Here is a 13119-nt window from a genome sequence, read left to right as displayed (position 1 = left end):
TTGTTTTTTTCTTGTTTGCTTAAGGTTTTTTGGTTTGGTTTGGCTTTTTTGGGGGGGGTTCGGGTTTTTGGGGTTTTTTTGTGGTTTTTGTTTGTTTTGGTTTGGAGGGGCTTTTTTGTTTTGTTTTATTTTGGTTTTTTCTTGGGTTTTGGGGTTTTTTTCCTTGTTTGTTTTTGTTTGGGGTTTTTTGTGGATGTTTTTGGTTGTTTTTTTTTGTTTTATTTTTGTTTGGGTTTTATTTTTAGAGCATTGCTGCTTGTTTTCTGTGCTTTGTTAGTCTTTCTGCACATGTAAATTTTAAAGTACTCTGCAACAAGAATGAAAACCAGAAGAGCCAATAGTCAGTCAACACCTCACTTACCACGTGGACAGGAACAAATATTTTTAGGATTTGCCAGAAGAAAACAAAATTAACTTCCCCCCCCTTTTTTTCTTCCTAACACATTTTTTAATTTCCCCTTTTTTCTCATTAACATAATTTTTTAAAAACTAACCTTTTTTTTTTCCTTTTTTTCTTATTAACAATTAAATTTTTTAAGATTGGAGAGAATTCTTTTTCTCTCTGGACTGGCTCGTTTCAAAAGGATTGCTGTTGTTTATTTTACCCTTCAAAAAGGGGTTATATGTATGAAAATAAGCTCCTGAAGTCCAGGCATTAGCCATAAATAAACACTGGAAACCTGTGTTTAGAAGTACAGGAGACTGAGTTTTCATCTCTCTTTCTCTATAGCGTGTCATTATTAAATCTACTAAGAATCACCAGAAATTTTCAAATCAGTTTCTTTGATTTCAGTAGCTAATATGTACTAGAGGCCTATCAGGGGTCAGTATTTTAAACAACCAAGTGAAAGCCACAGCAGTCTGATAACATACAAACCACATTAAAAGAAATTCTCATCACAATCTCCGTACCAAGGAGTTCTTTTTTTTTTTTTTTTTGAAATTCCTTTCCTTTTGGAGTTTTAAAGACAAGAGTTTGCTTCTGTGCTCGTATCAAATTTAACTCAGTGCAGTGGAACTGCTGGTTAAAATTCTGTGAAGTTTAAGAAATTCTGTAAAGTTGGAGCAAACTGAGAGCAAGTTGTAGAAGCGCTGCCTGCAGATAATTCCTTTAGAGCCTCTGAAAGTATCCCACAGAGAAATCTGTGACAAACTCAAGGTAAAATATATTCAAATTACTTTAGCTATCACTTAAATGTCTGATTCCTGAATGTTTTCTGTTTAAATGAAGCCACATGGGTGAGCAAACAGGCCCTGTAACCAGCCAGCGTGCAGGTGACGTGTCATTGTGACAACTTGTACATCTTTTAGCGAAAGAATTTACATGGTTTGTGCAAATATTTTGTACCTGGGATGAGCTTTCTATTTTTAAACTAGTCTTTCTCACCTGCTGAGCTTCCTGCAGTCCTGCCTACAGTGACCCAGAGTGTAAAACACTCCCAGGAGCCTGCAGTGACATCCCCACAGGATGCTGCAGAGGTTAAAGGGGGAACATCGCCTGCAGTAAGGAAGAAATGAAGGATGGCAACACACAAAAGACATCAAGATGCTTTAAACTGATACATTGTCTAGGGTTTTTTCAGCAATTCAATGCTGGGATGAAAACAGGGGTTGCTGTGTTTAGCCAATTTCCATCCTTTTTCCTATTACATGTCTGGATAATTTATTAAAAACGTAACAGGCAGGTGAATAGTAAGCACAAATAATAACAATGTGCTCCTCCTTTTGCAGGTGTACAGAGACAGTTTAGAGGGTTCTACATTCTCTTGCACCCTAAAATGAGTCAGGGAAATGGCACCAGTCCTGGAGGGTGATGAACCCCGTGTCTAAGTACTCCAAGCTGGTGCTCACTCTTTGCTCCTGGTGTTTGGGGTCAAACCTTCTGACTGACCCCTGCTAGTTTAAGGACCCTCCATTAAAATCATGGAATCATTAAGGTTGGAAAAGACCTCCAAGATCATCGAGTGCACCCTGTGCCCCATCCCCACCTTGTCCCCCAGCCCAGAGCACTGAGTGCCACGGCCAGGCCTTCCTTGGACACCTCCAGGGATGAGGACTCTACCACCTCCCTGAGCAACCTCTTCCAATGCCTGACCACCCTTTCAACAAAGAAATTCCTCTTCATGTCCAACCTGACCCTCCCCTGGCAGAGCTTGAGGCCATTTTCTCTCCTCCTGTCCCTTGTTCCCTGGGAGCAGAGCCCAACCCACCCCTGGATCCCCCCTCCTGTCAGGGAGTTGTAGAGAGCAAAAAAGGTCACCAGCCACTCCTGTTTATTAAGTCATTTCTCCTCCTTTTTGGAGCACAACCAAGTTTCTCCCTCAGTGAGTATCCCTTTGGAAGGGTCTTTTTCACAGTTATTCCAATGTAGCAAAGGTAAAAAACACAGTATGTGCACACTCACAAAACCAGGGAATCCCCTCTCACCACCTCCTCAAAGAGTAGCTCTTTCCTTGGATTTTCTGATGACCCCAGAGCTGAGTCACAGCACTCCACTTGGAGCAGTCAGGAGTGCTGTCTAGGAAGGTGATCCCTGGATTTGCCTGTAGCACCAGGAGGCATTTTCTGGGCTAATCAGCAACCCTGCTCTGTGAGATGCTTTAACTGCGTGCTCGTGTCAGCCACGCTGACATCATTTATTTGTCTGCGTTTTTCTAATATTTCTTACTGATTTCTCACGAATTTCTTGCTCAACAGACTCCTGGGATTCCGTTCAGAGAACCAAAGACGTTTCCCCTCAGCTAAACCAGGCCACCATCATCGACCTGCACCCTTCCTCCACCTACAACATCCGCATGTACGCCAAGAACCGCATCGGCAAGAGCGAGGCCAGCAACGAGCTCACCATCACCACGGATGAAGCAGGTGTGCCCTGGCTTTGTGCAATCCAAAATGTGCTGGGAATTCTCTCTCTCTGATGTGAGGAATCTTTACAATGCATGCTGCAGCTGCACCGAAGGCAATACTGAGTCGTTCCGTCGCGCGACTTTTGCAACTTCGTCATGCAGGGCTGTGATTAAAGCAGTTCAGTGGCATCTAGTGGTCAAAGGAGACATTGTGCTCCGGATTTTCAGCCTGTGGTCCTGGAAATAACACACCTGTGTCTACAGTGTGGCAGCTTAAGCAGCAACATCCTATTTTTAGTGGTGGTTCCCGCCCCTGTGGGTGTTGTGGCTTTCCTTGGATGCTCAAATGTGAATAGAGGGAATTAATTTAAGTTACCCCCATTTCAGAACGTTGGTCCACGTGAATCAAATCTTCCTGAATATTCCATCACTCGACCCACCCACCATTTAGTCTTCTGTACTTGAGTCATTTGGCTGTCATTAGTTACTGTCATCCCCCTGTTCTTTGCTGCCATGTATCATTTAGGTTGGAAAAGACCTCCAAGACCATCAGATCCAACTGTTTATTTTACCTTTAACCTTTTACTCTTCCACATCATTACAGGGTTCTGTCCCAGGAGGACTATGGGGGCCTTTTTTACTCTGTTTCAGCAGTTAGAAAAGAAAATGTTGCATGGCCATAAGTAGCAGGCACACACTGCAATTATATACAGTGCACAAAGGTGCTGAGAGTAACCCAAGTAGCTTCAACATCCTTAGAAATTGGATGGAATTACTCTGAAAAGTCTTGGTCACCAGGGAAATTGCTCATTCATATTTGAAAGCATCACTTTTGTCTTGCCAATTTTATTTTTCCTGCTATCTTATGCTAAGATAACAGGAAATAAATCCCCAAAGATGCTTCCTTCTTTGGGGATTTAGAGAGGACAACTGTAGTGCAAGTAGCTGGGGTGGTGAAAACTCTCCTGCTTGTTGAAGATTCGTGTTGGTCTTGGATTTGAACACTTGGTGACCGATTTTCAGTTCAGCTCACGTGAATACAGCTGTGTAATTCCCACTCCTTTTCTCTGTGGGTGAATTTACTGCAGTGAAACTCTACCTTTTGTCAGGAGAACGTGGTTTTGGTTCTGAGAGGCTTTCTGAGTAAGAACAGGACACAAGGGCTCAGTGTAAAGCTGGAGACACGAGCTTCATTTCTTTTTTCACCCTACCGGAAGGAAACCCTTCAGTGAGCAGCTTTGCTCACGGTGAAGAGTTTGCTTGCAGAATATTTATCATTTGATCAGGGTTTTTCCTCTTCCTTTGTTCAAGGAAAATAGGGAAATCACTGGAGAAAACAGACTATCCTCCCAGCCAGCATCATCTGTAGCCCCAAAGTGCCCATCCTCCCTTGTGCACATACATCAAAGTGCAGGGGTGGGTCTTGGATCTACTCTCTCATGCTCATTCACCCATGCTTATAATATTTTTTACTTGCCAAGTTTTTCCTAAATGATAATTAAGTTGTCAGGATCAGCAGCTGACCTTGAAATAAAAAAAAAAAACAGCTTCCCCTTGAACAGGGTGGAACCTTAACATCACATTTTGCTCAGTTCTTTGTAACCAAGTTGCAGAATAAATGATCCTTTTGTTGCTGTCTTTTAAGGATCCTCTGTTGGGAGGAAAAGACCAGCAGTGTGGAACTGTATTCAAAAGTCACTGATCTACCTAGGGAAGAGTTGGGAGAGAGGAGGTCAGGCTTAGGCAGGGTATGTGATGTTTGTCTCCTGGGATTTTATTTCAGGTGATGTGCAACGTGTGAGAACATCATTTTTTGATCACTGTTGACTTCTGTTCTCCTGTTCTCAGCAGGAAATTGAGAACAGCCTGGGAGCAGAGAATGAGAGACAAAGTAATGAGAAGGGAACAAAATAGAGGTCCAAGAAAGACAATATAAAAACTAAACAACTCCAACCATGCTGTTGGTAAAGGGCCCAGATTGCGTGTCACATATTGCAATGACCTGATTAGAAAGAAAACTATAAATGGTCTCTGTGGAAAAAAGATATTTAAGAATGGCATGATGTCAAAGCTTGCAGACCACGTCTTTTCTTTCATACAGCCCAAATTAGCTCACGTGTTGGAAAACAGATGCAAATACACACTTGCACTAACACTTGTCAGAGAAAAAGAAGCACTGTGGGCATTGCCTAATATAAAAATCAATAGAGGAAACTGGGATATCTGGGTTTTCTTTATGGCCTTGCCACAAACTCTGTGTGACATTAAGTATGTAAAACAAATGACTTCCTATTAAATATTTCACCATGGAATGCTGGGAGTAGTTAACTGTTCAGGTCTGTTAAAATTTTTGGGGTCTTTCAAGGCAAAATCAAGATTTTAGGGGGCACATTTTATACCCCATTTTCAGGATCAAATGCTTTGCTCAAATTCCACTGCATTATAATGTACCCTGGAGAAATGGCATTCACTTTTGTCAACAGGGGGACAGAATCAAGGTCAGGCTTCAAAAAATTCACAGAGGTCTCATTTTTACCAGTGGACTTTTTGCTCTTCTCCTTCCTTTGTATTAATGCAAGAGGAATGGAAATAAAGTTCTTTCAAGCTTTGGAAATTTCCCATATGAAGGACAGTCAGGAATGGCAGAGAATAGCGCATATTTAATAAATTAAACATATTATAGGCTGTATTCTTTGCCTCTCTGCTTTCATCAGTTAAAGCCAAATGTTCTGGTTCCTTTCAGCACAGCTGTCATTTACTGCTGCTCCACCTCTAACAGCCCCATCTCACCCTTTTTATTGCTTTACTTCCTTTGTCATGCTATTAAAAGTTAATTTAATACCTTTTACTGAGGCCATATTCTGCACCAAGGGAACCCTCCGCTGCAGCTCGAGCTGACTCCATCCCTTTCCTCAGATCTCCCTTTTCCAATGATTTACCTCGCTGAGCAAGCAATTTACTTCACATCTCCCTGTTCAATCCCAGCAGATTCCTGATCTGCTTTGTAGCTGCCCAGATGACAAGTAGGTTCCCCCCAGACTGAGGGCCTCCTTTTTTTCACTCACCTCTAAAGCCTCGTGCACACTTCTGGCAAAGTGCTGAGAGCAAACAAAACTTCTCCTGACTCAGGGTTTTTTTTTTCCCATTTCTCAGTTATTTTCTGTCCGACTTCCTGGCTGGAGTACTTACCCTGAGGAGGGGGTAAAGTGTGCAGGGGGTTTGTGTATAAAATATTTGATATTAGACTGAGTGTGCTCATTCTCTAGGATCCCACTGGAAAGTTTGCAACATGGTGAAGGCTGGATTAGGAGCTCCTGTCTCACCTGCTTTATATGGGTTCTGCTGCTTTTTTATCACCCACAGGCTGCTGAAAATAAGTCTCCACCATTTACAGTGCAGAAACAGCACCGTGAGAGTATCTCTAAAAAAGAAAAGCCACTCTTACTCACTCTTATTTTATTTAGCAGCTTGCTGTGTTTCAGCATGTGTTGTGTTTCCCTGTTGGCCAGGGTGACACCTGAATGTGGAAGATGCCAGGCCCTGCTTTTGTTGGATGAAGTTTGCATGTGGCATTGGCTCAGTCCAAATCTCTGTGACACTGAGTGTTAAGATGGTGACATGACATGTGAAGTGCTGGATTCTGGGGGCTGCAGGGGCCAGTTTTGATGCATCTCTCTTCTGTCTTCCCAGCTCCTGATGGTCCCCCTCAGGATGTCCAACTGGAGCCTATATCATCACAAAGCATCCGAGTCACCTGGAAGGTAAATGCTCACACATCCAGGAATGTGGGATCTGACAGGATTTGGGTGCATTCAAAGAGGTCCCATCGAGGGGAGTATTATAACAACTGTGCCTCAGTTATTTTATTTGGGAGGGTCGTTGCAGATGCCTTTGCCAAAAAAAGCAGCGTGGGCTGATTGAGGGAGGGGATTCTGCCCCTCTGCCCCCTCAGGTGAGACCCCACCTGCAGAGCTGCTCCAGCCCTGGGGAACAGCCCAGCAAGGACATGGAGCTGCTGGAGAGAGTCCAGAGGAGGCACCAAGATGAATTCAAGGGCTGGAGCAGCTCTGCTGGGAGGAAAGGTTGGGAGAGCTGGGATTGTTCAGCCTGGAGAAGAGAAGGCTTTGGGGTGACCTAATTGTGGCCTTCCAGGGCCTGAAGGAGCCGACAGGAAAGATGGAGAGAAACTATTTGCAAGGGCCTGGAGGGACAGGACGAGGGGGAGTGGTTTTAAACTGATAAGAGAGTAGGTTTAGATTGGATATTAGGAAGAAATTCTTGGCTGTGAGGGTGGTGAGGCCCTGGCACAGGTTTTCCAGAGAAGCTGTGGCTGCCCCATCCCTGGAAGTGTCCAAGGCCAGGTTGGATGGGTCTTGGAGCAACCTGGTCTAGTGGAAGGTGTCCCTGCCCATGGCAGTGGAGTTGGAACTGGATGATCTTTAATGTCCCTTTCAACCCAAACCCTTCTCTGAATCTCTGATTGGCCATTGAGTTGTGCATCATGCAAAGAAAGAACCTTAAGTTTTTTCTACCTCCAGAGCAGGAACAGCAGCCACTTGACTGTATTGAAGACAAAAACATTTCCTACTTTCTGCTCATTTCACAGATAAGGCCACGTGCTTGGAAAATGAGCACTCACAGAATTTCACTGTGATTTTGGGCAAAATTTCCCTGAACCATTGGAACCAACAGGACTTTTTTTCCCATTGCATTGGACTTTGGGATAGATCCTTACTACAAAGAGAGAGAGCAGTGTAGTGTCTCAATACAGTCCATGGAAATAAATGAACAAAAGAAAATGATTTAAAAATGTTAGTATTATTTAAAAATCTGGCATGTCACGTGACTCAGTTTTTCTATATTTTTCCCGGTGTTTTGACAATGGCAGAATATTTTAATGGGGTTGGTGTGATACCAGAGGTACTTGATATTTAAAACCATGTTTGGGTTTGGTGTAATACCAAAGGTACTTGGTTTTTAAAACCATGTTTTAAATGGGCTTGTGGTATATATACTGCTTATATATATCACTATGTATATATCTTATATATATACAGTGGATAGAATAAAGCTTTCTAATTACAGCAGTGTAACCTCAATATAAATGACAGTTTCCAAATTGTATTGATAATCTCACATATTTGCAATTCTGAAATATATATTATTAAGTGCTGGAGTGGGATGGTGGCATGATAGTTATTAATTTCTGTAGTGATGTTAATTACTGCAGCAAATGTGGATGATGTATCTTTTGTCCCATTATATGGACCATGCAGGAAGACAGAATAGTAGTAATGAGCTTCTTCTCTTTAACCATACAAATAACTATGGGTGGCTGGTTATTTATTGTATAATATTGTCTATATTGTAGTTTCAAGGGGTTTCTGAAAAGGTAGGAACTCTTCTGTGCAGGTTACAAATGCAATGCTGATTTTTGGGGCTTGTCCCCATCTTAAATTTATGTGAGTGCTGCTTTTCATCAAATGGTTTCCAAAACAGAAAGGTGTGTGTTCAATAGTCACAGGCTTACCTGGTGCTTGAAGTGAAGCACAACAATGCACTTCCAAAAATCATACATCAAGCATGGATTTAAATCCAACACACAGCAAAGGAAGTAGCTGTTGAAGCCAAGCAAGAGTGTACAGCTGGTTCTCAGCAGCTGAAATAAATTCTTAATTATTTTTTTTTGAATCACTTAAGAATTATGACTGATATCTGATCTAGCCAACTAAACCTCCAAGCTTCTATGCACGAACCAGTTTTTATGGATTTATGGGTAGGCACACTGAAAGGTTTGGCTTGCCTTTCATAAGGCTCATTTTGGGGGATATTTTGAAAAGCAGCAAGCGAAGACAGGCACCATCGGTTCACTGCTGGAGTTTATAGCTGTTATTTGTGATCCTGAAGGTTTGCCATTAAATTTTATAGATGCAGGTGTGAACAGGCAGCTACAGGACAAACCAAATTCCCACACCTACGTTTCAATAACACTGTCTAAAATATGGTTCAGTTTGTACTTCCAGGACATTTCAAGTACAACTTATTGTCCTGATCTCTAGTTATTGACTGATATTGATGCATATCAAATGAGCAGCTGGAGATGTGCTCTCAAGAATATGTTTGGAATTTGATTTGTGAGTTCTTGGCAAGTAATGATCAGTATCTAATATAACAAGACAATCACAGAAACGAGCTGTGTATTGAATATTTACTCCATTAACCTGGCAAGTCTCGTGAGCTGAAGGGAGAGATGGATTTTCACAATTGGTGTGAGCTACCTGTGACCTTGGAAATGCCTGCTTGTTTCATTCATGGCGAGGCTTCGCGAACGAAGATTTGGGAAGGCTCTATCCACATTTGCTTTTGCTACAGGCACGCTGGGCCTGCTTGTACCCCTGCAGCAAATATCCAGATCAGGAAAGGTGGGTCCATGCTCCCAGAACTGTGCACCACCACGTGAACCTGGTGCCAGTGATGGTGCAGATGCTGGAGCTTGCTGTGGATTGTGCTGCCAGACTGCAACACGTGTCCTCCAGGCTCCTGTGAACCTCCAAGATATTATTCCTGTAGACCCAGCATCTGTTAAATCTGTTAAATCCCTTGATTTATTGACCAGCAGTATCTGACATGGTCAAGCAGCACCAGAGCCACTGTAGCAGTGTCCTTCATCCCAGGGCTGGGAATGTGCTCCTGGCTCTAGGCAGAGGCACCCTATGGCCCCATGAGGTGCTGTGTTTTCCAAGCAGGAGAAAATCTGGGGATTTGCCTGTTAAAGGTTGGGCAGCCTTGGTTTGCAGCCCTTGCTTTACCTGCTCAGCTGATGGTTGCCAAGGTTCTCTGGGGTGGGGACATGGTTGAAATTGTTTTCTTGACCTCAAAGCTCCTTTGCAGCCAAAGGTGAAGTCACAGAGTTAGAGCTTGTGTAGTCCTGCCTTTACTAGAAGAGTGATTTCTTGAATGATGATTTGTAAGCTGGCTAAAAAGGGCCTTCAATTAAGAAGTCCCAAATGAGGAGTGAGCCATTTACTTCCCCTGATATGCTGCAGTTTTCTTCTGGCCAGAGCAGTTTTAGTCCATTACTCAAAAAACTACTTTAAGAGGGTCCCCAGACATAATGTAGTCTGGTCCCATGGTGAATCCTAACTTTTGGGTAGGTCCCTATGGTGCTGTGCAGAAGGCACTCATTGCAGTGTGCAGTACAATGTAATTAAGAATAAAGAAATACCCCAGGAGATCAACACTGTATTTATAGAAGCAACCAGGTTGGAAAAGACCTCCGAGACCATCAAGTCCTGAAGGTAAAACAGGAAGAAAAACCCTCAGTGATAACTTGGTCATTTTTATTTTGGAGGCATGTGGAGCTTTAGCCATGAAAACCTAAAATGAAATTATACAAAAGGGGTTGTGGTGAGAACCAAGGTTGTATTTAAAGCTGGCAAACCTTGTTGAAATACAGTGTCAATAACAACAAAAATAACACATTGATTATCTTTCATCTTGTGTTAAATTCCATTTCTGCAGCTTGCTTCAGTTGTAAATCTTCATTTAAAGTGCCTCCACTTTTAGAAAATCCTAGTTAAGCAAAGTTGTTTAGGCCTGTGATCTATTTAATCCCATTTCTGTGTGTCCACATAGGATATTGGGTTTCAGACTGAGTTTTTGAGTAATACTCAGCACTTTTCAGTAGTTTAAAGTGTTGCAGAGATAATGTAAATTAAACAGGAATTCTCATTTAGAGTGAAAATAATTTTTCTTGTAGTAGTTTATATTAGGTAAATAAACCCATTAAATTTGGGCATGGGAAATATTCCTTCTCCTCTTCATGAATATATATACACACACACACACACAACTATAAAATGTTATACTTTAGAGAAGTCATTGATACCTTGTTTTATAAATACTGGATTTTGTGAGATAAACAGTAAGGTCATGGAAAGACACTTTTTCATAATGTTCTATGACTGTTGACAAGGTTAACAATATTTTTCCTCAAGGACAAAAATGGACAAACACTGCTTCACTCAATTTTCTACCAAAAATGTGTCTATGCCCAAGAAAGCATATTTATCAAATATAAGTTATGTGTGCAAAAAGTCAACTCCAAGTGAAGCATTCAGTTCATATTAACAAGGAACATTTAAATTTTTGCGAAGCAGAACATTTTAATGCTTTGTCCTGAAGTGACTTGGAGTTTGTTTTATATCATATAACGTTTCAAAAGTGAAAAAAAAAGAGAAAAAAGAGATGCTATTGTTTTATTTAAAGAAAAAAAAATCCCTTGACCTAAAACAGTTATAAAGATGTTTCTGAAATATTCAGAGTTTGCCATTTTGTTCCAATTCAAAATGAGAAAGTATAATTGCAGAATTCCCAGTGAAGAGGGTACTCTGGCTTCAGTCCTTCTCTGAGACCATTTCAGTGCATAGTAAATATATGATTTTTATCATTATGTGGTGATGCGTTTTAGGCACACTGGTTTTGATTTCAGTTTGCAAAAGTACGTTTGTGGCAACAACTTTTGTTCAGAAGCCACCCCGTGGTAACTCGTGGGAATGTTCCACTTGCAGCCTCTAGACTTGGGCTCTTGAGGTGTGGAACTCTGATGGTGTTTGAGACAAGAAATCTCCGTGTAGACTGTTGGGGATTTGCCAAATTGTGACGGAATCCAACACTGATGGATAGAAGTGGTGTCCTGGAATGATCAAACTGGTGCCTCCACACTGACAAACATTTAGCAAAGAGACCTGAAAGTCATTGACTGAAGGCACGGTCCCTGGAATAATACTTGATGGAGTTGTGTGCTTTTTCCCCATGGATTATGAACTGTGCCTTAAAATCTTATACTGATTATACCCCGTACATGTAGAAAATCAGACAGGAACATTACCACATACTGAAATTAGTCCAATAGTATTTAAATGGAATTTTAATTGGTATTCCTGTCAATAACTGGCTTTTCCCCTGAGCTGACAATCCCTGTTTTGCTCTAGATTCCGTTTTATATTGCAGAGTACACAAGTGATTTCCAGGTACAGGGAATCTTGCACTTGGAGAAATGAGGCCTGTAATGATGGCCAACCGCTTTGTACTGTCCATATCCCCGAATGCCAGATATTGCAGCTACTCGGGATGCAAATCCCTGCTTTCCAAATCATTGTTGCCTTCAGCACTCATCATCTGATCATCTTTCTACACTGAATGAACAGCAGCACATTTCAAAGCACAGCGTAAAAGTTTCCTGAAGTATCTTGCTGAATAAACTCTGACTGCCTTCCACAGATCAAAAAATGCCTTACTAAAGATTTAGGGAATGGTGGGGGATTCTGGCAAAAACCCAACTAGTAGTAAGTGGTAGGCCCGTAATGCAAATATACCCTTATCAGCTCAACTTTGAATGATTCACCGATAAGAGAACAAAACATCCCAAATTCACACTCAAGAAATCTCCTTATCAGATTTTTCTGTGCATGAAACATTTAAAGGTCTTTCTTTCGGCACAGGAATGCACAGATTCGAACAAACCAAACGAAATTTATGTGTCATTGTAAAAAGTCACTACTTTGTGTGCGGGGAGTATTTTTGAATTGCTGCCTAGAAATAGACTTGCATTCAGCAGGAAAAAAGATGCTAAATTTGGGTATTTTTCAAAAATTTTAGGGGGAACAACTTGACTTTGGATGGGTGTACTGAATGGGTAACCTTCTATTTTTCTGTTTAGGCTCCAAAGAAACACTTGCAAAATGGAATTTGGGTGTTTTTCAGAAATTTTAAGGGAACAACTTCACTTTGGATGGATGTACTGAATGTGTGACCTTTCACTTCCCTGTTTAGGCTCCAAAGAAACACTTGCAAAACGGAATTATCCGTGGATACCAGATCGGTTACCGGGAGTACAGTGCAGGGGGAAACTTCCAGTTCAACATCATCAGCATTGACACCACGGGGGACAGCGAGGTTTATACACTGAATAACCTGAAAAAATTCACCCAGTATGGCATGGTGGTCCAGGCTTGTAACAGGGCTGGGATAGGACCTTCTTCTCAGGAAATCATCACCACGACTCTTGAGGATGGTAGGTTTTGGCAAACAGCTGCCCTGGGGCGTATTACTTTTATTTTATATGTTTTTACCTTGTTACATTAGTTGTTTGGTTATTGATTATTATTATTATGTATTAGTGATTTAATGGAGATAATAGAAGACCAGATTTTAGAGGTGTAAGATACAGTAAAGAGTTGGACTGGAAAAGACCAGCCAATGAACTTGCATG

General features: G+C 41.6%; 1 protein-coding gene across 1 annotated transcript in view; it reads left to right on the top strand.

The window, feature by feature from the left end:
• DSCAM (DS cell adhesion molecule) overlaps nt 1-13119 on the top strand; it is a 442855-nt gene that overhangs the window by 345354 nt on the left and 84382 nt on the right. Inside the window, exons 15-17 of the mRNA XM_017810914.1 lie at nt 2698-2865; nt 6537-6607; nt 12681-12921. Coding sequence (XP_017666403.1) covers nt 2698-2865; nt 6537-6607; nt 12681-12921 — 480 coding nt within the window. The remainder of the gene's footprint in view (nt 1-2697; nt 2866-6536; nt 6608-12680; nt 12922-13119) is intronic.

The sequence above is a fragment of the Lepidothrix coronata genome, unplaced genomic scaffold, assembly GCF_001604755.1.
Source record: "Lepidothrix coronata isolate B3197 unplaced genomic scaffold, Lepidothrix_coronata-1.0 Scaffold30, whole genome shotgun sequence".
NCBI classification, from domain to species: Eukaryota; Metazoa; Chordata; class Aves; order Passeriformes; family Pipridae; genus Lepidothrix; species Lepidothrix coronata.
This window is presented reverse-complemented; position numbering and strand designations above follow the sequence as displayed.